Here is a 25,642-nt window from a genome sequence, read left to right as displayed (position 1 = left end):
CCCCATAATCTGGTTGAAGGGGTTTTGAACGCAGATCCTTATTCAGCTATGCCAGGTTCCTAGAACACTCTCCCTCCCTGCTAGTCCTGCACCCATCTTTTCAGAATTTCTCAGCTGAACCGTTCTCTAATATACTTTTTATTAATCTTGCAAAATGTTTGGCAAGATCAAGCCTACTGTGGACTTTGGAACAATTAAGCTATTTCTGATATCATTGCCCATCTCTCTGCAGAGTTAAAATGTAATTGCCTGAAAATTTGGATTTTGGGATTACCACTGGGAGCAAGTGGAAGAAGTTTAGGAGATGATGAAGACTAGCCAAAAAGTTCACCTTTGACACAGATTTTTCTCTATACATGAGAGCATGATTTCAGTTAGGGGTCCTCCGGTTGGTGGCTGCTCGCGAGCAGGCCACAAGGTTGTGGGAGCCAAGCTCCTGGTGTTAGGCTCAGGGCATAAGGGGATCCTGTTTAGCACAAAAAGTGCACCCTCCGTGGCGCAGGGGCGTCTGGGTGCAGGGTGCTGGTTTGGCGTCGGGTGCCCTTTTTGTTTTCAATGGGGATCTTCAGTTTTGGTTTTCAGCTGCAGGCTCTGTCCAGGAAGACTTCCAGGAGGAACCAACAGCTGGGCAGGTAAGTTGGAGGGCTCGGGGACGTAGGTGCACCTCTGGTTCTGCTCCCCAGGGCGCAGGACAGCTGGATACAGGGGTGTCCCTTGAGGTCGGATTTCACCTTACTGGGCCACTCGCGGTTGGGGGGGGTCTCCGTATAGAGGCTGCATGTCACATCGGGAAATCCTGGAGGGGTCAACCCACTGTAGACACAAACTCTGGAGCACTGGGGAACCTCGCTTGGACTGGTGGGTCACTCTAACTCGGGCTGTAGGCGACGGGTGCAGTGGTGGTTCCAGGCGTCTGGTTTCTTTTTCCTCAACAGGCTCGGAGTCTTTTTTGGTGTTTCTTCTCAACAGAGCTGCTTTTCACAGGAGATCCAGTCTTTGTTGGAGGCAGTCAGTCCCCCCAGGAATTCTGGAGGTCGCTGGCTGCAGGACAAGACGATTTTTGGCACAGGATCTCTGGAAACTGCAGGCGGCCGATAGGGCTGGGGCCAAGTCAGTTGTTCTCTGCAGTCTCCTCTGCTGGGCGTCTTCTTTCGTCCTTTTTCTTTTTAGGTTGCGGGAAGCTGCTTCTTCGTTCAGGGCTGCCCCCTAAATACTGTATTTAGGGGGGGCGTTTTAGGGGTCTCGAGGTAAGGAGCCAATGGGCTACTGACCTTAGGGTGACTACACCCATGGTGTGCTCATCCCACGTGGGGGAGTGAGCACAATCCCTAATCCTGATTGAGGAGCGGGGAACTGAAGAGTGGGCTTCACCTCGCCTCCCCCACCTGAGGGGTGGAGTTGGCAGATGTGGCACACCTTCTGGGCTTGCTAGTTTTTCTCGCCTGTCTTCCCGCCGAAAAGGAGGCAGGAAGGGGGCCTGATCCTGATAGCAGGAGAGGCTGGGGGTCGCAATGCAAATGCTGCCAGGCCTTTGAAGCTCCCCTGCCACAGATGGTTCTTCCTGGCCTGGGGCGGTGTGAACACCTCCGCCCAGGAAAGGCTTTGTTTCTGGGCTCAGGGAGCGTAGGGTCCCACCCTAGGTGTCCAGAAAAATGTCTCGTGGTGGCAGCCTGGTGTGTACCAGTCAGGAAACCCACCAGAGGCTGATCGTTTTTCAAGGGGCATCTCTAAGATGCCCTCTGTGTGCATTTTTCATTAAATCCCACACTGGCATCAGTGTGGGTTTAATGTGCTGAGAAGTTTGATACCAAACTTCTCAGTTTTCAGTGTAGGCATTATGGTGCTGTGGATTTCGTAATGACAAGCTCCCAGCACCATATACTCTTAATGGCAGCACTGCACTTACAATGTCTAAGAATGGACTTGGACACTGTAGGGGTACAGGGCTCATGCACCTGTACCCTCACCACTAGCATAGGGCACTCTGCTGAAGGGGTGACTGATCTATGCCAGGGCAGTGCGTTGTAGGCGTGGCACACAGGGATGTGTGCCATGTTATCTCATCACTTTGTTCTGCACTAAAACACGCAGCCTGCAAAAGGGGGGGGGGTGTGGGTGGGTTGGTTGGTTGGTTACAGGGCATCTAAGGATGTCACAAAGTCCCTTAGGGCTCCTCCCTGGTCACAGTGCCCGGGTACCTGTGGTACAATTTACCTGGTGCTGACCTGTAATCACAGATGCAAATTGGGTTAGTTTGGGGGAAGAACACAGGCCCTGGGGAGAGGAGTTGGCCTAACGGCTAGGGCGGTTGACCTCGAATCTGGGGAGCCGGGTTTGAGTCTCGGCAATGACGCTGAACATCCTGTGATTCTGGGCAAATCACTTAATCTCCCTGTACCTAACAAAATGAATGTGTCCTCATGTAATGCAACTGGTGCTATGTAATGCGCTCTGATACCCGATACCGGGTCAAGTTTGCGTTAAACCCACTTTCCTACAAACGTTGCTCAGTGTAACTTCCAGGAAGTCTCCCCTGACTCATTTAAATGCCTTCATGGTGACTCGTGCCATGAGGATGTCTGGGACATCCTTCCTGTGAGTTTTTGTCAGATGGGTGCCCTTGTATCTTCTGGAGCATCTCTAGCTCTATTAAACCCTGCTTGTTCAGTCTCTAGATAGGACATCATACTGTCCAGCCTGTTCATGAGCACTTCGTTCTATCTCCTTGTATGAGCATTAACACTACATTCCTCCGGGGTTTTCACTGTTCTTGGGGTCAGGGAATAACATATACTCGTGTCTGTTATCCCCTTATACTTGTTAGGTGACTAGGCAGCAGGCTCTCGAAGAACTTGTAGAGTAGTGTACTTTCATGTAATTGTAGAGTTTTGTTTAGCCTCATCGCCCTTATCAGCTTCCCAACCAAATCAGTGTCCTATGTTTTGCCCAGCTCAGCTACCCAATAGCTTCTCTGGGGAATCCATAATAGTGCTACTGGTTCTAGACCTTCTCTGGGAAGGATTGTCATGCATTTTAAATGAGACTAACTGTCTGATTTGATTTCTAGGTGGGGAGAAAGTACAAAGCAACTGAATAAGCTATAGCGTGTTTATTAAATCAAATCGGACTTGTTCTGTGAGATCAGCTGCACGGCAGGTGATCTAGAAATATAGTCACTCTGTGTATTTCCCCTCTGACTGTTGAGGCAAGACATGGGACACCATGGAAAAAATTGGATTGTTTATTGGGATGTCTGTAAATATGGATAATGCAGGTGCTATGTTATCTAGCAATGGTAGACTATTGTGGCATGACCGCCCCTCTTATAAAGAAGCTAGTGGAACAAGCAAAAACAATTATTCAAGTGGGTGAATTTACACCTGTGCTTTGTTTACCTCAATTGATGCTTCAAACACAGGTATTCGCCAGTTGGTGACTGGAGCGATTTTTAGAAGTGGTTTCCGGTTATGTAGCACTGAGGGTAGAAGTCCAGTCTAGAGTCATTGGCATCTATTTGGTAGACAAGTTGATTAAGCATTTCATGCTATTATGATTGACATGGTCAGCAAGTTTGCTCGATCTGTTACTGTGTAAACAAGATTATTCCTACTACTACTACATATAACAACCTTATAGCCAAAGAAACTCTTTTCAACCAGGTAAATCTGTCAGTTTATGCTGCTACAGACGGGGATATTATTCTCGGGCACAACCTGCCTCCCTTTATCAAAATACACAGTTGGGCGCAAGACCCTAACACCACGGCACAGGACCGTAGCCCAGCATGGGCCAATGCCAGGCCCATCGTACCTGTCTTCGTGGGCAGCACACTCCCTTAATCTTGTATGCTGGTTGGGAGAAAGATTTGAGCATGTATTTCAGGTTAGAAATAAATTATCTTTTGATTGTTGGTTGTGGAACATAGTCAAACATACACGTACAATAGAATTCATCTCAAAGTTGCCACCAATGCCTCCAATTGCCTTCATCTAGAGGTCCCAAGACCCGCAATGATCAGCCAAGCCTCCTCTCACCTGCATGACTGATTGCTGTGGACCTAGAGTATAGCCTGTTGAACATCTTACCAAGCAGTAGGAAGAGCCTTTAGGTAGCTGGATTTGGATCCATGGGGAAGACTTAGTGTGAAATGAAAACGGGCCGGGTTAGTTCTAGGAAAATGGATCCTATTTTGATGCAACTTCCTGAAGTAATACCATCCCTTATGCTTATGGTCAGTTGGCCATTTCCAGGTATCTATCTAATTTATGAAACCTAAAACTCTCTTTTGCATTTTTTTCACCAACTTGGGATTCGCTCCCAGCTTGGGAAGCCTCCGTATTTTGTGCACGTATAAAGGACCCATTAATTAATCAATTAATGGAAAACTGCATTCTTTTTAGTATTCACCTCTACATGGTGTATTCAAGCATTACTTATTAAACCACCTTATGTAACGTTTGACAAGAATATGGTTACACTCTTTTTTTAATCCTAAAGTCATACCTAATTTTAACGATATTGCTCACATGCCAATCCGAGTGTAACATGTTTATTCAATTCAAATAATCTTTATTTCGATCATTAGAGATCATAAAAGATATACAAAAGAATACCACCATAAAAACGTTAAAAATTAATTCAGTATTTTAGGAATCAGAATTCCATAATTACAGTCCAGTTAAGATAAATACGTTTTGGCTTAAGAGTTAATAGTTCGTGCAGCATTAGAGTCCCTTATAATTCTTGCACGTAATCTCCACATTGCCGTCAAGAATTTCGCCATTACAAACACAGTTGGAGCTGTTAAGTCTGTTTTAAGCACTCTGTAGGCTGGGGCATAAGTTCGAAAGCCCAAGTTTCTTAGGTAGGGGACCAGCCAATAGCTCCTGATTCTACTGTAGGCTCTGCAGAACAGTACTACATGCAGGTCACTTTCCAGCTTATAGTTGCATGCTGGGCAACTGCCCAAATCCAAGTTACCGTCCCAGGATTTGGTAAGGGACCTCAAGGGAAGGCAGCCATATCTCCATTGCAAAAAGATCTTTCTTACATACACTGGCGTCATGGCGTCTAAGACGTACTCAGGGCTGTACGAGTCTTTTACTTTAATAAACGTATCAGTTAGGGAGCCTTCCCGGATTGTACTCATAGATCTCTGGAGCATAAAGCTGTAAAACAGTTCGGAAAGTTCTTTCCTCGGGAGCCTTACGGACATTGCTTCCGGGTTACTCCATAGCTCTGGGACTCCGAGGGTCGAACACATGTCCCTGATGTACTTCAGCCATGGGATTTTAGCCACATGAATTGACCTAAGAAGCTCCTGCAATTCTCTTCTGTAATGGGACAGATCATGACTGCTCCACAAGCGTCTCCAATAGGTCAGTGGTTTGAGGCCAAGTTCCTCGGTGATTGGTCGTAATGCCAGGTCCATTCTCAAAGGGAGAAGAGGAGTACTCGGAGGGAGAGCCGCCAGTTGTCTAATAAAGTTGTTCTCTGCGACCTGTATAGTCTGTAGCTGTGTGTGTCCCCATAACTCGGCCCCGTAGGTAATACCTCCCCGAGCTTGGGCTTTGTAAATGTGAATGGCAGGGGCCAGTGGACGAAGTGGAGATTTTTTGGCGATTCTTGTAATGGCGCCAGCCCTCTGAATTAATTTTGTGGTTGCCTTTGTTTTGTGTGGCAGCCAAGATAGATTCTGATTGAGGGTTATTCCCAGATACTCAATTACATAGACTCTTTCTAGGGAGGTGGGTCATTTCACAAATAATGTGTTTGTGAGTCACATGTCAAGCCAACCAGAGGCGCCCCAAGAAAGCTAGAAGCGAAGCATGCTTGCTGTAGAAACAGCCGCTTATTTATAGCATCTCAAAAAATATATTGTGATGGAGCACATGGTTCGAGCAAGCAAAGGGAGCATTCAGGTGTCCAAAGACAGAGATCTTGAGAAAGGAAGAAGACCTTGAGTTGTAACTAGAATGAAGTATTTTCAGATGAGCAAGCTAATCAGTGTGTGTTTTGTCTCTGGAGGGAAGATGTAAAAGAGGCTCACAACTTCAGACAGGCACTTGTTTTAGATCTGTGTTACCAGGAGCACGGATTCATGAAAATGATGTGGTAATGCTCAAAAGTGGTCTGGCTTCTGTCACGTTAGGACTGTTGTAAGTCCATTTATGGACGTGCCCAGTTGCAGTGCCTCCACCACGGTGAGATGCTGCATGCCAGCGAAGAATTGTTTCATTGTTTCCAGCCTGGAGTTAGGTTATGCCTGTTGCTCTTGAGCTCCAGTAAGTATTGACTGATGTTTGCCTTAAACTGAATGAAATTATCAGAGCGGGATCTGTCATTCTGATTTCAACTCTTCCAGATATGCTTTGAAGTGTTCTTTCATTGGGGTGCCTGAAGTTTTTTTGTAGAATAAATTCTTTTGCTTCTCTTTAGTTCCGGTGTGCTCTAGCCAAGTGCGTCAAACTGACACTAATGAGCCAAGACATTTGCCTGGGCCCTATTAATGTCTGTTAAATGGTAAAATAATTAATATTGCCACAGACTATGCTATGTTACGTTTACGTAGTCAACTCTACAACATTATTTGGTCATCCATAGCACAATTCCTGTGGTCCAGCCTATGTCCTAGCATCCATGACCCAGGCAGAAATCTTGTCGGCCACTTATAATGGTGCTGGAATGTTGCAGTCCAAGCTTGACCTATATGAAGCCTGTGAGGCACTAGCCCTGTCTGTATAGGCTTCTTTGACTTTGGAAAACATTTAGGCAGCATTGCAAAGCTGCTGATGTGGTTAACCTTACCCACCATCTGTGTAGGAAAATAGAATCTGCTTTCATGGTTATCACCACTTTTTGCTGGTGTCAGTGTGTTTTTTCGACTTGTCTGACTGCTAAGCAGGACCCCAGGACCCCAGTCACTGCTTCCTTCCTACATTTTACTTGGTGAGTACTTTTGTACCTCCAAAATTGGTTACTGGTGTACCCCTATAAGTGCCAGGCTGCAGCATGTATTGTGCCACCCCAGAGAGACCACTCAAACTGACTATAGGCCTTCCATTGCAGCATGTGTAAACTGGTGCTAGACCACTTGCAACAGATAAGTGTTCTTATATTTGAGGTCACTACACTTAAAACCTATGTCACCCCCTAGGCAGGCCTTAAAAGCCTGAAGGCAGGGTGCTGGGTTACAAGTAGGAGGGTGCCCCTGCAAGAGCAGGACACCCCTACAAACCTCAGGGTCGATTCTCCTGGCTTTGTAAGTGCGGTCAGCTATTTTGATACATATATTGGCCATGCGTCATTATGTCATTGCTAACTATATAGTGGCTGTGGTATCCAACACGTTGGAATCCTACCCCAACACTGTTACCAGTGTTACCCCTTCGCTGCTTCTGTCTGCCAACGGCCGTCTCGAGCACTACCTCCGTAGTGCTGTGCACGTCCGTTGGCCGACGCGGCCTCACCCACCTAATGGAACGAGCCGCAGGTTAAGGTAGGATTTCATACACTGGGGGGGCTCCCCCGAGAAGGCCTCAGTACTCCCGGTAACAGCATTTCAGAGTCCGCTAGCAAGCTAGTGCTGCTGTTGGCGACAGACACTATTCTGCCCTCCTGCAACTGAGCTGAGCTGGAGTGGGGGAAGGTAAAACAATAGGTTTCCTGTCACAGGGAGATGTGACCACCTCCCAGACAAGATTTAGTGTATTGGTCCGGGGTGTTGACGCTTCTTAGCACCACCAGGCTGCTTTGAAGGGCACTTTTGGTGCCCTCCTTGTATACTCCGGTTTGAGCCAGTTCAGGGGACCCTTCGCTCCCCCTCCAGTTTGAAACTGGGCAAAGTGTGAAACTGGAGTCGTCCTAACCCCTTTCTTAGGTTATTGAAGGGCTTACCTGTGGGTATAAAAGGGTTTAGCTGTGGGTGGGCTCCTCAGAGCCGTCATGGGACAAGACTGAAGCCTGTAACCGTGTCACTTTTTGACTGTCTGGACACTTGGACTTTACCTGGAACCGAGACTGCATCAAGGAAAACTCCTGCTGCTCCTGGTCTCGATGTTCAGCGAGTCTTTGTCGTCTGTGTTTGTGCTTCTTCCAGGATCCTCAGCAGACCCATGGGCATGAAGGACACCTGAAATAATCTCCCTTGGTGTGCATCTGCAGGCACTGAAATGAAGCTGACTGGATTGCTGCTCTTGACGTCCCATGGACTTCATAAGGCTCAGCAACAAAGTTGGTGGTTCTTCAACTCCCTCGAGGTCTGACGTGTCCTCTCTGCAATTTTAAGGCCGGTATTTCCCGTCAGAACTGCTAGGAATGAACCCCTGTGCACCGCATCGACTTGCTGTTGCTAAGGCTTGTTGGCTCCTCACTCCACAGGTCTTCGGGCTCCAAGAAGCGCCAGCATCTCTTCCTGCCAAGATCATCGACTTCTACGCAACCTCTGTACAGTGGCCTTCTTTGGTGAGCTACTAGAGGTCCTCTTGCGACTCCTGTGCCTTTGGACTATGGGTCCTTTCGAGGCTCTTTACCTGCTTGCTCTGGGCCTGCTCTGACTCTCCTGCCCTTGGTGAGTCTCTTGTACCATGCTGGTCCCAACGTTGCGCCTTCATTTACCACGCCTGTTGCAGCTGCCAAGGCTTGTTGGTGCTCCCGTCGGACACCAACCCCCCTGATTCTCGAATTCTGACGTGGGACAGCTCTTGGTCCTCACAGCTTCAGCGACAAGGTCACCGCCATCACTCCTGCATCGCCCGACATCTGTGGGCATTGCTCTTCTGTGCCTGCTGGTCACCTCCGAGTGGCATAGACTCTGTCCCCTCTGCTTGCAGGTTCTTCTCTTCACTAATCCACCCTTGAATTCCACCAGACTTTCACCTTCTTCACCAGCAGCATCTTTACTGAAGTCCACCCTTATGGTCTACAGGTGGTTTCTGACCTCATTGTTCACCTATGCACCTGGCTTTCCTGGTGTAGGTATCCTGGTTCCGGAGGTATCCAGGGGTGAGGGTGACTATCCAACCTTCTGTCTTCCACTAGGTTTCTTCAGGGTCCACTGGGAATTGTCCTTGTTCCTCAAAACTGCAACAGCGACTTTATAGTTGATTTGTATTGAGTATGCAGCTGTGTTCCTACTCTGCACACAGCCTCCATGGGGTTCCTGGGTACTTACTGTGGGTGGTTCCATGTGACCCTATCTCTTCTGAGTCTCCTGGTCCAAGTCCTGACTTCGGTCGCAGTTTGCATTCTACTTTCTTAGTTTATGGTTTGGTCTCCCCCTGGAGACCACTGTGCATTGTGCTTACTTACCTCTTGCAATTAAAGTATTGTGTATTTGTCTTTATATCTCCAGGTAGAAGATATACCAATGTATTAAAGAGTGTTGTGTAATTAATAGACCTATTTTTAGAACTGCACTGTGTGCTTCTTTGTCATTTACCCTATGCTATATGATTAGATCTAGTAAAGCAAGCTGCTTAACACTCCTCCTGGATAAGCATGAAGGCTGCTCTCCAGAGCTACCACTTAGAGAGCTTTCTAAGGTGGTTTAAACCCACTAAAATCACCATAAGGGTTTTCTGGAATAATGCAAGGTGCTTCACTTAAATAAGTGTGCACAATATTCTAAGCCAGCCTACTACAATCTGGAACTATAGCACCCATTCAATGAATATAGCTTAATTGTTCCTGCTTTGCAAGCTGTCACAGGCAACACCGTATCTTAGGCACAGAAAATACAAACTATTTTTTAAAAGTTGTCTGGTCAAGTTCCCAGTGTTTGGGGGAAAAAAAGAAAAAACGAATGTTTTATAGCTTTTATCCCCAAGTTGAATTCACCTGGACTGATGCATGAAATGGGTGCGGTAAACATCAGATCCAGATTAATTTAAAATATTCTTGCTCAGACTTTTATTCATTTGCTAGTAGGAATAAAGAACGTTTTTAATAATGCCTGTTCTGATTAAAAAATAAATAAATAATAAAGTACAACTTAAAAAAAAATCTAAACAAGTGGTGCCACTCCTTGCGAAAGCAAAGTCCACATTCAGCAACAGAGCATCGTACTGGGGTAGAATTGTGAAGTGTCAAATACTGCTTATTTTTTTTTTATCCTTAAATATGTCCAGCAACGTGTGCATGTTTGTTCAGGGTTGCTCTGTATTACAAAAATCAAAGAATATAAACGTATTTTGACTTGGCACTTGTCAGCCATCTATTTTAGATTTGAGTGGTGTCCACAGAGCTGTTAAAATTTACCCTTTTTCCAGCATTTTTATCCTAAATGTTTACTATTACTGCCAAGAAATTCTCTCTTTGCCAAGGCTCTTCTCGCCTACCCTGAGGTGCATTTTGTAACAGCCCCTTTCACCTCGCTTCGCTAAGGGGCTTTTGGCTGCCTCATTGCTGCACAGAGCATGCACCACTACCTTCGACGGAGCATTTAACAAGAAACTCTTGAACTCTGGCACTCGCATTATCTGTGTAGTCCCTATCAAGCTCTCCTGCATTATTCCTGCCTAATCCTGCAATCTGCTGAGTGGCCCATTGAAAAGCTGGAGGATCACATCAACTTCATGCCCTACCTTCTGAACCCATTCATGACAAAAAACTATTCTAGTTATTACATTGTTATGGGTTAATGTTTCATTCAGCATGCTCTAAGGTCAAATTACTTTACTTTACTATTAACCATGCGTACATGAATAAGTGTTCGAAATCTGAAAGAATCCGTTTTTTCATTACTTTAGTTTGATTCAAATGGTCTCCTGTTATTTATGGTGAGGTTGTGGGAGGAGATTACCCGACAATTATTTATTTATTTATTTATTCAAAGTTTTATATAGCGCGAACAAGATCCTTACAGATATCAGAGCGCTTCACAAAGACAGGGTGGGGGCAGTAGGAATGAACAGAGATAATGGGAGCAGTATAATAGTCACTAACATGGTAGGATAATAATAACATACATAAAACAAATCAATATACAATCAGGTAAACAGATAATATAAGACGGCAAGTCATTGATCCCACTACAGAGGTGTTCAGGTACACCTTGGGTGTGCGGATGGCTTATACCAATGTTTTGACTTCTAAACCAAAAGCAATATTTCTGTGAACTTCAAATGACAACCTGTGGACAGGGAATCCTTTCTTGATGGCTGCTAGAGTAGTAAGGCTAGGAGGTAAAGTTTGAAGACCGACTAGAGAGTTCTGGAATCTATTAAGGTGGGAGCTTGTTGATGATTTGCCCGGAAGGGGAATTAAGGAACTTATTTAGTTGTTAAGGTGGAGGAAGAATGAGCCTTGGGAGTAGCAATGAGGGGGAATTTGATGAGAGGTCTGTGTCTGCATGGAACAGGAAATTCAGATGTTTAAATTGAAAAATGTTTTCTCTAAAACATAAGCAGTTTTTTTTAATTAAAACTGGGGTTGGGCATCAGAGGCTTAGTGGGTACTACCAATGCCTATTGAAGTTGCAACTTTGATTTTGATGGCTTCTTTGTTCTTCATTTAAAGATGACGATGACTCCTTCCTCCTACCACCTTTGAACAAGGACAGTCATAATGGCAGCTTTGAGCTCATTAGTTCCATGATTCCATCGTATCAACCTTGCAACCGCAGTGCTGCGCGAGGAGGCAGTGTTTCCTCTGCCACAGGTGGCTTTCGTTCTCCTTCTCCAGGGCTCTTTAGAGCAAGTTTTATCAGCTCTGCCTCCAAGGTGAACTATGTAACTTTCTCATTCTTGTTTCAATTGCAAGTCTGTAAAATAGAAGTTTAGTTGAACATTGTTAAACCGCTTGATGCTGGTGGGATAACTATTGTTCATAGTCCTTTTTGACTCGAACTGAATTTCATCACAATCTTGCATTGTCCATGTTGGGTAAAGCTCTTCATAATTTCTGAACACGGACTTCAGTGTTTGATGTTATTTTTTTTAAAACCTCACCCTCGTTGGTCAATAAGCTCCTGCTGGATTATGCAGGCTTCAGTATGACAACATTGACCTTGCTTCTGTTGTTGTTCCTAGTTATTGACCAATATGAGGCTGCTGTATGTCTGTTCGGTGTGTTGTAGCTTGAGACATCCTGCTAACTTGCTACCTCTTTCTTTCTTTTTGGTAGAGTTCTGGCAAGACCTCAGAGCCATCTCTCCCTGTGGAGGATTCTATGGATCTTTACAATGCTTCCCCTGAGCCAAAGCAATCTTACCTGGGTGCTGAAGGATCCCAGTTTCAATTCTCCTTAGAAGATGACACTCAAAGCCAGTTATTGGATGCAGATGGGTGAGTAACTGATTGCAGTACTTGTTGTAGCACAGCATGTTTGAAATGTGTATTTACATAATTGCTTTTCACTTCAGCTCACTCTTAAAGAATAGCACATGTGACTGGGTTTCCTTTCAGTATAATCATACAATATTTCCATTTACTTAGTGTATCCCAGTGCTTAGTTTACCTTGATATAAAATACTCATATGATCATACTTTTCAGATAAGGACATAATTACTCAAAATTTTACCACCATTTTGCTTTCAAAAGCTTTGTGAATCACTAATTGAGCAACCAAACAAATTACTCTCTCCCATAATCTCCTCCCAACCATTCGATGCTCCATCCTCCAGAACCTGTATGTACGTTTTGGTTGTCCTGTGAAGTGAGTTTTAATCTGTGTAGTTGATGGCAAACATCTGCTACCTGTCGCAAGTTTTGTTCTCTACCTCGCCTGATGTAGCAGAATGAAGTAAGGTACATGATGTTACAGACCTGCTGGTGAGGTGGAGAAGAGCCCTACTTGTCTGCTGCATGTGCAGTCTTTGACCTATTCACGTCTATGTGTGGAAGTGACTGATGGTTTCCTCTTTTTTGACTGACGTAGTTCAGGGTAAAGACTGATCCCAATGGAGATGCAGCCCTGATGTTTTATCAGCAGCTATGTGCCTGAGCTGCTCAATGAGCTCTCACAAGTGAATGTAATTTGATATTACTAATAAAATCGGCAAAATGTTCTGCCCCTCCTCACCCAATAGGATCAACCTTTGTGTACCCTTTCTTTGTGTAGCACAGAACGAACTGGTGCTTTGTAACTGTTCCCTAGAAATTCCAATCCTGCAGAGACTCAGTACAATACACATCCAACTGAATGTAATTGCTTGCTACGAAACATTGTGAGTATACAGTATAAAGTCCAAACTTTATTTTTCCTCCCTAAGGTTTTTGAATGTAGGACATAACAGGAACAAGTTTCATTCTTCACAGCAGCGTCTCATAGTGGACAGCATGGACGAGAATGCAATGGATGCAAACATGGGTGAATTGCTAGACCTGTGCTCGGGGCAGTTCAAGGGCTCCCAGGTGGACAACACTCAGAATTCGTGCAAGAAAGATATGGACGACCTGCTTAACCTGTGTTCTGGGAAATTTGTCACACAAGGTATGACCCCTAATAGTATGTCCGCTAATAAGGTCATCTACTTGTTTGTCTGGTTGTAATGAAAATACTTTGCTGCATTTTAGGATCTTCATTGATAGTCTTCAATGTTAAAGTAGTTCCCTGTTGCATTTGTGGGCCCCCTCAAAACCTATCCAAGGCACATTTTTTCCAAATGAAGAATTCCAGACTTAAGAAGATTGCATTGCAGCATCAAAGGTGCAAATAGCTTAAAACCAGACTACCATGCAGTCAAAAAGTTCAGACTGGTAGGTTTATGTTGATAGCTGTGAAAATTGGCTATTCTTTCGGATTCCACTGCATTGTACTGACCGTTGCCTTAGAGTCCGTTTTTTCCCCCAACTTGTGAGAGCAGGATTTCAGCATGAGATGCTTTACGTCTGCTTTTTGTGGCGGAATTATAGTGAAAATTTGACATGTTCACTGCCTCTAACATCCGGCTGTTAAGTGATGTTTTTTGGGATTTACAGTTATTTTGTTTTATTTTTTTCTGTAAAAAAATGCCCTCTTTTTGTTGAGTGTCCCTCCTGTGGGATTGAAGAATTCAGTCACAGGTACACGGTGTGTGTGGTAGATCTCCCTGCTTCACATTCTGTTAAGGATTATGAAATATGACAGAAGATGTTGAAAAGCACATTAAATAGACCAGGAACGCATCTAGACTATGAAGGTTGCTGCCAGACACAAGCTGAAGGGCAAAGAAGAAAGAAGAGCAGAGAAGTCCTCTTCTTTACCAACTACATATAAACAGCCAGAGGGAGATCAAAAGAAAGAAGGTTGAGCTGGGAAAGGACATCTCATCACCAGTCTGTCATTCCAGCACTTCTAGGGCTTCAGCCTCTACAAGCTCTCAGATTAAGGTTGGTTACACCTCACATTGACTCCATAGAAGACATTGCTGTTCTTCAAGGCGGTCCAAAACAAAGACTGCCTCAACTCTCCCCCCTCCCTCCCCGTCAATGATGCAGGCACACACTCCATCTCCATTGAAGAGATCAAGAATGATAATATGATGGCAACACCTTTGCCTATCCAATCCACCCATTCAATTAAAACTCTTCATTCTTCAAGCCTGAAACCCCAGAGCCTTTTGATTGCATCCAGTTCAACACCAAGGTTCTTAACGTTCTTGGCCCCACTAAAACCGAAAAGGAGACTCTGATGTATACCAGAGGAATAGCCTAAAACGCTGGCCTTACCATCAATCAATCAATCAAAAACATTTATATAGCGCATTACTCACCCGGAGGGTCTCAAGGCGCTTGGGGGAGGGGGGTCCGCTACTGCTCGAACAGCCAGGTCTTGAGCTGCTTCCTGAAGGCGAGGTGGTCTTGGGTCAGGCGGAGGTGGGTCGGGAGGGAGTTCCAGGTCTTGGCGGCCAGGTAGGAGAAGGATCTTCCTCCTGTGGTGGCTCTTCGGATGCGGGGGACGGCGGCGAGGGCGTGGCTGGTCGATCGAAGCTGGCGAGTGGGAGTGTAGAAGTTGAGGCGGCTGTTGAGGTATCTTGGGCCTTGCATCCTACATTCTTCCCTAATCCAACACCAGTTCCTGTTCATCCCCTGAGGCTAGTTCCCACTGTTGAGGATCCATAACAGGTGCCTCTATGTGCTTTTGAAGTACCTCCTCATCCAAATATCATTTGCGAGGGCAGCCTGTACGCGGCTTTCGTCGATTTGCGGGCTGCCTTCGACCTGGTTCCAAGGTCTAAGCTGTGGTCGGTACTGAGGAACCTGGGTCTACCAGATGAATTACTGACAATGATAATGCGGCTGCATGAAGCAAATTTTGCCAAGATTCAGTGGTGAGGGCAGGGAGTGGTCACCGTAGACTTCCCGGTGGAGCGGGGAGTCCGGCAAGGATGCTCAATGGCCCCCACGCTCTTTTCCCTGTTTATTAACGGTGTCGTGGCTCGTATGCAAGCTGCCAACGTGGACGCTCCGTCTCTGGCTGGCATTAAGATCCCGATTTTAATGTTCGCAGACGATACCCTGATTTTATCAAAGACTCCGAGCTGCCTACAGCGAGCATTATATATTTTTGAGAACTTCTGTGGGGAGCATGGCTTAGAAGTCAACGTGGTTAAAACTAAGCTTATGGCCTTTAACCCCCATCGAAGTTTTAGATGTAAGCTGACTATGAATGATCGCCCTCTAGAGTTAGTTAAAGCTTTCATGTATCTGGGTATCCATGTAACAGATGATCTTAGATGGTCCCAGCATATAGACATTGCAGTCCTAAGGCATAGGCAATTGGCTCGTGCCCTCGGTTCGGAGCACAGAAAATCTAGGACTAAACCGATTAAGCCAGCACTGCAGGTCTACGAGGCCAAGGCCCTCGGCTCTGCACTATATGTTGCCGAGTTGTGGGGCTTTGAGAAGCTCCAATCATTGCAAACATCAGAGAATACGTTTTTTAGGGCAATCACTGGTCTTCCCAAAAGTACCCCATTGCTCCCACTCGGGTATGATCTGAGCAGGAAGGCTGTAGTAGATCTGGCGAGGCTCCGTCCTATTCTATACTGGAGGAGGCTCTGGACCACTCTTGAGCTTAACCATTATGCCGAGGGATTTCTAGCTATGATCAAAGCGGATGTGTTCCACAAAATAGGCTGGTTAAATGTTCTTAGAACTATGTTGGGTGATCTTGGTCTCCAATTTCTCTGGGATAATCCGACAGGTGCCCTATTCCCAAGTAAAAAAGTTCTAAAGGAAATTTTATGGGAACATGTGGCTACTCTGAATTGGAGAGACACCAATGCTGGTTCTATGGCTGGAGGTTTCTTAGAAGCTAAACTGTATCCCAGCTTAGAACTCTATTGGCATGCTATAACCACGCCCAGAAAGTGTTACCAAGTTTAAAAATGGTAAAATAATAAAGTAATACTATTACAAAATGTGCCCCATTGTGCTGATAATTTGCATTTTCTTGCCGCATAATTTACTCAACCCTGCCACATAATTTGACCCTCTCCTGCCGCATAATTCCAACGACCCTGATTATAAGTAGGGCTCCTGGTATTATGGTATTTTTTTTTTAACATTTCCATCTGTATTTATCCATATTTATTTTTGGGCTGTTTTATCTGTATTTATCCATATTTATTTTGTGTTTTGTGTATAAATGTAGTTGTAAAACTGTACATTTCCATATTTATTTAAATGATAGACGCGCAGTCCTACTTTGATGCCTGTTGTGTTTTAGCTATTTAAGTTGCCAGATATTACATAACAGTATATCCACTGGCAAATATTAGCACTATACCACAAATGTATGTTGACAAATGGAGTTATTTAAAGAAATGTCATCCAGTTCTTTAATTTCTCATGCTGTCCATCTGCTCAGCTGTTGGGCTAAATTCATGAAAGATAGCACGAAGAGTCACTGAAAAGAAGCACATTTTCGGTATTTATCCATTTTTAAAAATAAATGCAGTCAGAAAACACATTGTTTTCTGTCTGTATTTACCTGTAAAAATCCGTAAAAACGGGAAACAGGAAGCCTTAATTATAAGATATCCTGTATCTTCGTTATCTTGAGATGGAAGCTGCAAAAGAGACCAAGCATTTCCTGCTGAGGAAGATCAATGGATTCAAAGACTGGACAGTTAGAAAGGTAAACTGCAGTTAGCCCTCTCAGTGACCGATCACTTGCATGGTGGTGCCAAAGATAATCTTCTCAAAGGAGTTAATTTTAAAAAGAAACGCCATCAGTAATCATTGAAACAAATGCATGTCTGACAGGATAGGAAGCACGTCAGAGCCATCTGTCAGCTCAAGGCTGTTTGAAAGACAAGGAGAGCTTGTATCACTTCAGTTTTTTGTTGCGTAGAGTGGTCCGTCTGGCTCTCAAGGCTTTCCTTCTGCCTTGGTTGATGAACATTTTGAAACAAACGGACAACACCACAACCATGCACTGCCTAAGCAAACAGGGTGGCACAAGGTTTAGACTGCTTTCTCTGGAGACACAGAAGATCTGACTGTGGGGCCCGCGTCTGAGTTCTCACACTAAAAGCAGTACACTTTGGGGACACTTTAAACTAACAGGTGGATTCCTCAGTCACTGTTATGAGGAATCTTAACAAATGTGTCCTGGCTGACAAAGTTGCACAAAGCATCTTCAGGCAGTAGAGAACTCTATTGTTGGATCTCCTTACAATGGCGCCAACAAAAAGACTTAGTGTCTGGAGTGCCAGAACCAAATTAAGTGGGCATGGCCATTTTGATCAGTTGGTCAGGTCTTTTCTGTTGATTTTCCACTGATCCATTCATCCCACCTGTATGGTGAAACTCTGCAAGACAAGAAATGACTCTCATAGTGCTGGACTGGCCAAGACGATTGTCGTATCCAGACCTGAATCTGATGTTCATTGGGCCACACATGACCCTGCCGTGTGGGCCGAATCTTTTAACCAGGATTGAGGGACAAATCCAACGTCCCAACTCAACATTGTTGAATTTGACAGCATTGCTCCTGAAATCTGACAGTATGGGTATTGAACTTACCTGCAGCATGTATAGAGATTCTAAAATAAGCCAAACATACTTCAACAACGGCAAGTTATGGCATGAAATGGAAAAGGTTCTGTGTGTGGTGCCAAAACAATAGACCTGACCAAATATGCCAAGAATACATTATTTTTTCATACCTGTTAAATTTGGTCCAAACAAAATGCCAATTTCCTGCCATAAAAGTTAATCTTGCTGTTATTGCTAAAAGGAAATCTTCAAGCAGTTGCTTTTGTCAAAATCCTGGCATTTGCGAATTATTTGGCAAGGCTTAAGAAAGTATTCCCACTGAACACATCACTTTCTCCGTGGGAACTAAACCTAGTCCTATCCAAGTTAATGGGTCGTCCTCTTGAGTCTATTCCCAAGGTTACATTGCAGCATCTGTCCTGGAAAACTGCTCTGTTCGAATGGTGCGCAAAACTCATACCCTATCTGCTGTAGAACCATACTGTTTTTAATGCAAATAAAGTCTTGAGGACACACAGGTCCTTTCTATATAAAGGGGGTTTTGGATTTTCATATTAAACAACCACTTCTAAAAAAGACACCTAGCTGCGAATTCCTCACTTTTGAAATATTCCCCACGTGTCTGACTGGATCTGGAAGTTTTTAGGCAATGCTTCGGCATGCTAGAAAGTGGTGGTTTATGGCTCTGTATTGATGCCATTCTGCTCTGGAAATGACGTGGGTGGCCTATATAGGTGCCACGCCTGTGCGCTGACATCTGTTCCTTCCTTCGCGCCCCAGACATGGATACAGAACGTCTCTAGTTTTGCGATTAAGCAGTTGTCCCCTTTTGCCCTCTCCAATGCACACTCTATGCTGGACCGACTTCGCCCGACACCACTATGAATTAAGAGATTTCCACGCTCGCCTTGCATCATGGCACCCAACATTCATTGCATTCCCGCTTTGCTACTGACTCTGATAATGATAATGATTATCACCACGGTGATGAGTTTGCTCATCCGCAATCCGATGATAATTGGTATAAAGACTTAAAAGAGGAAATTGGACTCGATAACTTACCAGAAACTGCTCTCTTTTCGCGTCCTAGCCCACCACTCAAGAATCTGCTTCCTATGCCATGGACAGGTGTATGGCAGGCAAAGTCCTATCTATCTTCTATCTTCAACTCCCCACTCTTGAGGTCATAATGAACATCCGGACAGAAGTCCTGCAGCCTCGCTTGACTGCTTCCGAGCTCTCTTTCCCTTCAATGAGACCTTGACGGATACCCTTCTAGGGGCCTGGGCTAAACCCTGTACTGGCCTGCCAGTTAGCTGGCAAATTGCCAGATGTCACCACCCAGGCGACCCAGCCTTTCTCTCTCGGCACCCCTCTTCAGAGAGTCTTGTGGCGCAAGCTTCCACTAACCAGACTAACCCTAACAATTTCCGTACCACTCATCCGTTTTTAGAAAATGCTTGTTCTCTCCACCCGTTGGACTCTGCGGTCAATCAACACCATGTTTGGTGGGCTATTAGACTTGTGTCTTTATGATCTCTGTTGCATTAGTCCTCCGCAGTGTTCTGGAAGACCTTCGCCCTATTCGCTCGCAGACCATCCAGGATAGTTGTGATGCGGCCAGGTTCAGAATGTCTTGTGCCTTGGGCACCATGGCTCAGTTGAGCGGACCATAGGTACTAGTGTCTCCATCCGACCCCATGGTTGGCTACGATCCACTGGGTTCTCAAACCGCATCCAGTTCTCCCTTCTGGAAATGCCATTCAATGGAACTCGCTTGACTAGGGACAAAGCTACCTCTGCTTTTGAATGATTTCAAGAGCATACGCTCTCTGGGTCTTTCCACCCAGCCTCACCAGCAATACTTCATTGTTCTTTTAGTGGCTTTGGCTGAGGCTTTCCCTACTGCCAGCCTATCCCAACCCAAAAGGAAACCCATTACTTTGGTAAGAGAGTATGTGGTGCCCACCGCCCGCAACCACAATCTGCTTGCTGCTCAGTCCTCAACCCCTGCACTCCTAAGTGCCAAGCCCCTTTAGTGGGACATGGTTGTTATTCATGCTGCTTTCTGGTGCCCAAGAAGGACAGAGGCCTTCTGCCCATCCTCAATCTGCACCCTCTCAATCTCTTCCTTTGAAAGGAGAAAAACTTGAATACTCATACTGGCCCAGGTCTTTTCTTCCCTTCACCCTGGAGACTGGATGGTGGCGAGGGACCTGCAAGACTCATATTTCCATATACCTGTCCTGCTGGCCCATCGTTGATACCTGCGGTTCGTGGTAGCAGAGGAGCATTTTCAGTTTGCTGTGCTCCCTTTCGGTATCACCAGCGCTCCTCTGGTGTTTACAAAGTGATGGTGGCAGCAGTGCACCTTCGGCGGTTAGGTGTGCCAGTCACCCTCCCCACACCTCGACGACTGGTTGTTGAAAGTGGGCTCGCCCTAGGCCATTGTCAACCATCTCCTGACTATGGCAAACCTCGTATCATCTTTGGGGTTCACTTTTAACGTGCCGAAGACACATGACTCCTCCCTTTCATCAGAGCCATTCTGGACATGGTTCGGTTTTGTGCCTTTCCCCAGGAAAGAGATTCCAGGGCATTCAGACTATGATGCTGATCTTTTAGCCTCTGTCCTGGATTTCAGTGAGATTGATTCTGAGGCTGGTGGGACTGATGACCTCTGGCATCCTGCTTTTTGAGAGCGCCAGGTGGCATATGCTGGCTCTGCAGTGGGATCTGAAGTACCAGTGGGCCCACAATCAGGGGATCTCTCTAATTCCGTCCGGATTTCAGAGGAGACTGCAAAAGGTCTGCGTGTTAGTTACTGGACCGCAATTGAGTCAGTGACTGGTCCTTCTACCTTTCCCACTCCGAGCTGACCGTGAGGACTGATGCATTGTTTCTGGGTTAGGGCGGCCATCTGGGAGAGGTGGAGATCCGAGTCATCTGGTCTCCGGTTAAGTCCTGGCTCTATACCAATCTTCTTGAGCTAAGGGCCAGCCTCTTGGCGCTGAACGCCTTCTTGCTATCTCTGGAAATGGCTGGACTACCAAGGAATATTCCTGGTGGTGAACCACCTGGCAGGATCATTGAATACCAGGGCTGACCGGTTCAGCCGTCTGTGCCTAGAGATCACAATTGGCAGTTGCCGCCGGGAGGTGGCGCAAAGTTTCTTCCATGAATGGAGAGAACTTTGGCTTTAACTGTTCGCCATAGCTAAGAATGTGCAATGTCAGCAGTCTGCTCTTTTGAGTTTCCATGGCGTTTGTTGCTTGGAGAGAGTATGGGAATGGTATCCAGAACATCTGGGCTTGAGCATCTGCCCTCTGGTCATGTTGTAGTAGCAGAAAGGTCAGTTCTCCAGTCTGACCTTCGCAACCTCTACCTTCATGTTTGGATATTGAGCAGCAACAGTTGAACGTCTCCAACCTTCCTTCGGAGGCAGTTGACTTCATCAGGGCCGTCAGATGTCCCCCAACAAACTGTATATGCCTGCCGTACGGACACATTTGTGGTTTGGTGCGACGCTTGCTAGATTGACCTCCTCCAGGCCAAACTGTCTGATGTTCTATTTGTTCTCTCTCTCTAAGCCAGCCAGGCCTTGCTCCGGCCTCAGTTAAAGATTATATTTAGGCTCTCCCTGCCTTCTTGCGATTGCCTGATCAGCCCTATGTATTTAAATCCCCTGTTGTGATGCAGTTTTCGAAAGAGCTGCAACATAGGTTTCCACTTTCTCAGTTTGTGATGCCCCAATGGGACCGCCATCTTATCCTTGCTTATTTGGTGTGTACTCCATCAGGCCTTGAAAAAATCTATTCTCCCACTTGCTACGGCGGGTAATATTTTATCAGGGCAAGCTATTTTTAGTGGCTACTGGCTCATTCCGGCGAGCTGACAACAGGTGTTCTGTTCGCTCAAAGTGAATGATCAATGAAGATGCCTTTAAATCTTTCTTTTACCTTGTCACGTTTGCTGTGACAAAGGTCAATTGTCATCTTATGTTCTCTTAAATTTGCGGCTAATTTTATCCTAGAGGTTGATGTTTACTTTTCGTTCTCTGACAGCAAAGTTCGAGGATTTTGTAAAGTGAACTGTCTGACAATTGTGCTGAACTGTCTGACAATTGTGCTGAATCAAATCAAATCAAATTTGGCTTTATTCGATTTATCTGAGAAATCATAAAAGCATACAGGTACAGTTTATACCATGAATTTAAAAAGATTTCCACATTGAAAAAATTTGTAAGGAATCTGTAAAACATTTTTCCATATATAAAAAGTCAGCGATAAACATATAACCGAAAAGTCTCATGTTAGAACTTCTAGAGAATTTAAACATGTAAGGCTTACACCATAGAGTTTCTGTATTTCATCACTGACATTAAAAAACGAGAAACAACAAAAATAATATACACCTCATCTAACAAAAGTAACTTCAGATAAGCAGTTTTACATGTTCTTATGCCCCAGGATTTAAGAAGAGGTAAGAGGAATAATTTCCTCGGGGCAGAGTAGAGATTACAGAAGAACATAATATGAATGTTACTTTGCGATGAATGGTCATCGCATGGGCAAATTAAATTCGCCGAAGTCCAATCATTGTGTTTTGGGAGGGTGACCATACGGAAAAAGGTACCTAAACGCAGCCTTGTAAGAAGCATACGAGGGTAAGGTGCAGTTTCGATCCTGAGATACATTTGTAAACCTTCAATAGGGGTAATTTTTTGATAACTCAGGGTAGAAGTCTTAAGTTTCTCAATGTTCCATCTGGCGCTTTCCAATTGTGTGATTAAAAGTTTTTTGAGAGCTGGCCTAGACAAGTTTTCTAGGGACTCTGGAGTATCATAAAATTCGGGGTGTCCAATTTTAGATAACATCAGCTGGACGTATCGTAGCCATTTGATTTTGGATGTACCATCCAAGTTCTTACAGTCCGCGATGAGTTCTCTGTTAAATTGGCATTCCATAGTGGTCCAGATTTTGTGCCACAGCAAACACGGTGATAACTTTATAGTGTCGCTAAGGTATTTAAGGCCAGTCTCAATGTGGGTAATAAAAGTCGAAGTAGATTTGCTCACGCCTAGTAAATAGCGGATAAAAAGGTTCTCACAGGTTTGTAGCGAGGACACGTTTTCAAAGCCCCATAGGCCTGCTCCATAAGTGACTGTCGCTATACACTTGGCTTGATAGATCTGTAACATCTCAGCAGTCGGTTTGCCCCCGATTTTTGCTGCGAAAGTTCGCAGGGCCCCAATGGCACGACTAAAGGCAAGTTTCCTAGCAGATACTGCGTGTTTCCAACCTCCTTTCCTCTCAAAAACAACACCCAGATAGCAAAAGGTGTCCGTGCACTCAATTCTTTGCTCGTCAAGATATATCGAACATTGTGGCCTTTTGTTCTTTTGGGTGCATGACATGGAGAAAGTTTTGGAGATGTTCACTTTCAGATTTCGTTTCCCCATGTAGGATGAGAATTCAGTTACTGCTCTCTGCAGCCCTACCTTAGTCCTAGACATGATTGTCGCGTCATCGGCATATAAAAGAATGGGTACAGGCCTACCATTGACAGCTGGGTAGTCACTTGGCAGATTTATTAAATGCTCTACAATAGAATTTATATAAAAGCTAAATAAGAGGGGCGCAAGTATGCAGCCTTGCCTAACCCCTCTATTTATGGCAAATTTCTGTGTGCATTGACCCTGGGACCCGAACCTCACTCTAGCCCCGGCATCTCTATATAGTTCTTTTATGAATATAATGATGGTGGGATCCACCCCGATATGTTCCAATGTTGACCAGAGCTGGAGATGGTCCACACAATCAAATGCTGAGCTGAGGTCAACAAAGGTAACAAACAGGTCCCCTTTTTTGGCCTCGGTGTATTTGGAGATCAATAGGGACAGGTTTAAACATTGTTCCTGGGTACCCATTCCCTTTCGGAACCCGTATTGGAGTTCGGAGATGACCTTTTTCTCTGTCTCCCAGTGTTGGATTCTCTTAAGGACGATCCTTCCTGCAATTTTCATGAGACCGTCCAATAGAGATATAGGACGGTAGCAAGCAGGATCGTCCCTATTCCCCTTTTTAAAGATGGGCACTACAATTGCATCTGACCAGGTGTTAATTAAGCCACATTTGTTTCCCATATTTAAAACTTTAGTTAAGAGGGGAGCCCAGAATTCGAGGTTTGTTTTGTAAACGTCCACAGGGGTGTGGTCGGGGCCAGGAGCTTTCCCTGATGGGCTTTCCCTGATGGCATTTTCCACTTCTAGAGAGGTAAAAACCAGATCAATTGGATAGGGGGATACTGGGGGGTCACTTGACTGGTAATCCTGAATTAAATTATTCAAGGATGAGGTTTCCTTTTGTTGGTTCTGGGTGTCCCCCTGGCTATTGGTATAAAGTTTGCCGTAGTGTTCTACCCAGAGCTCTGCCGTAATTGCTACATCTATGCAATTGTCACTAACTTTTGTGTTATATACCGATCTTATAACTTTCCAAAAGAGGTTAGTGTCCTTATTCCTGGCAGCTTCCCCCAAAGCTTCCCAGGCCTCCCTTTTCATTATTGCCTTCCGATGGTTAATTTCCCTCTTATACTCTCGTCTGGCCTTGGAAATTTGCACCCTATCTTTGGGAATAGCATTTAAAACTTTCTTCAAATTCTTTAGGGCAGCTGTACACCTGGAGTCGAACCACCCACGTGTGTGTTTCCCATTCTTTTTGTGGCTCCTAGTTAGCATGTCTTTAATGTAAAGCTGAACATTAGCGAAGGCTGCCATGATCGCCTTTGGATCAATATCTTCTTCTAGACAGACAAATATGTCTGTAAAGCAAGATGATATGAGGCTGTGAAAAAAGATTACGGGATTCAATTTCTCCCACTTTATCACATAGCCGTTTATCTTTGTTAAAGTGACCTCAAGTGAATATAGCGGCCCACTAGATTCCTTTGCTTTCTCCTCTGCGATCATTACCCCAAAAATAATCGGATAATGATCGCTCATTGGGTCGTCCCCAATCTCCCAAAAAGTTATAAAGTTGGGTTTAGTGGGTGACGTTGGTGCAAAGTCAATTGTGGTTTCACAGCCTCTACCATTGTATGTTGGGGCAAAGGGAACTGGGGGGGAACATGCCTGATTAATGAAAGTAAGATCAAAAGAGAATATGATACTGTTGAGGAGAGACCCCAAATAGGTGTGTGAGAAGTAGGAAAGGGCCATCCTCCTCGTGATCTGAAAGGCCGCACAAACCTAACTCAGAAGATGGGCAGATGGCACAATTAAAATCTCCCACCCATAGAACTGTGTGGTCCCCCGTGTTTTGATCTCTCACTTTATGAATATGGTGTGACATTTTATTCAAAATCAATTCCATTTCATTAGCTGGCATGTTATTATAAAAATTCACCAGTATCACCTTTTGTGTGGTGCCCCATTTAAATGAAAGAATTTGGAAGTATTGATCAGAATGGAAATCATATACCTTTATATCCCCTACATTCGATGTATATATGCACAGGCCCCCTTTATTTCGACCCTGAGGAGAGGGAACAGCGGGTGAATGAAATGTTCGATACCCCATAATGTGACTTTCCTCTACAAGCCAAGTTTCTTGCAGGCAAAGAACACCATGCTTCTGTACAATCTCCAACCAAGGTTTGTGGGTGATCTTATTACCCAGGCCTGCTACATTCCAAGATAGGAGTGAATGTTTTAAGT

At 44.9% G+C, this 25,642-nt stretch overlaps 1 protein-coding gene across 5 annotated transcripts in view; it reads left to right on the top strand.

The window, feature by feature from the left end:
- CLSPN (claspin) overlaps positions 1-25,642 on the top strand; it is a 449,296-nt gene that overhangs the window by 307,918 nt on the left and 115,736 nt on the right. For all 5 annotated transcript variants that reach the window (XM_078681155.1, XM_078681154.1, XM_078681157.1 and 2 more), the window contains exons 13-15: positions 11,518-11,720; positions 12,124-12,284; positions 13,212-13,432. In XM_078681155.1, coding sequence (XP_078537281.1) covers positions 11,518-11,720; positions 12,124-12,284; positions 13,212-13,432 — 585 coding nt within the window. The remainder of the gene's footprint in view (positions 1-11,517; positions 11,721-12,123; positions 12,285-13,211; positions 13,433-25,642) is intronic.

The sequence above is a fragment of the Lissotriton helveticus genome, chromosome 3_1 (genome assembly GCF_964261635.1).
Source record: "Lissotriton helveticus chromosome 3_1, aLisHel1.1, whole genome shotgun sequence".
Taxonomy (NCBI): Eukaryota; Metazoa; Chordata; class Amphibia; order Caudata; family Salamandridae; genus Lissotriton; species Lissotriton helveticus.
Note: the sequence above shows the minus strand (reverse complement) of the source record. Positions and strands in the feature narration are given on the sequence as shown.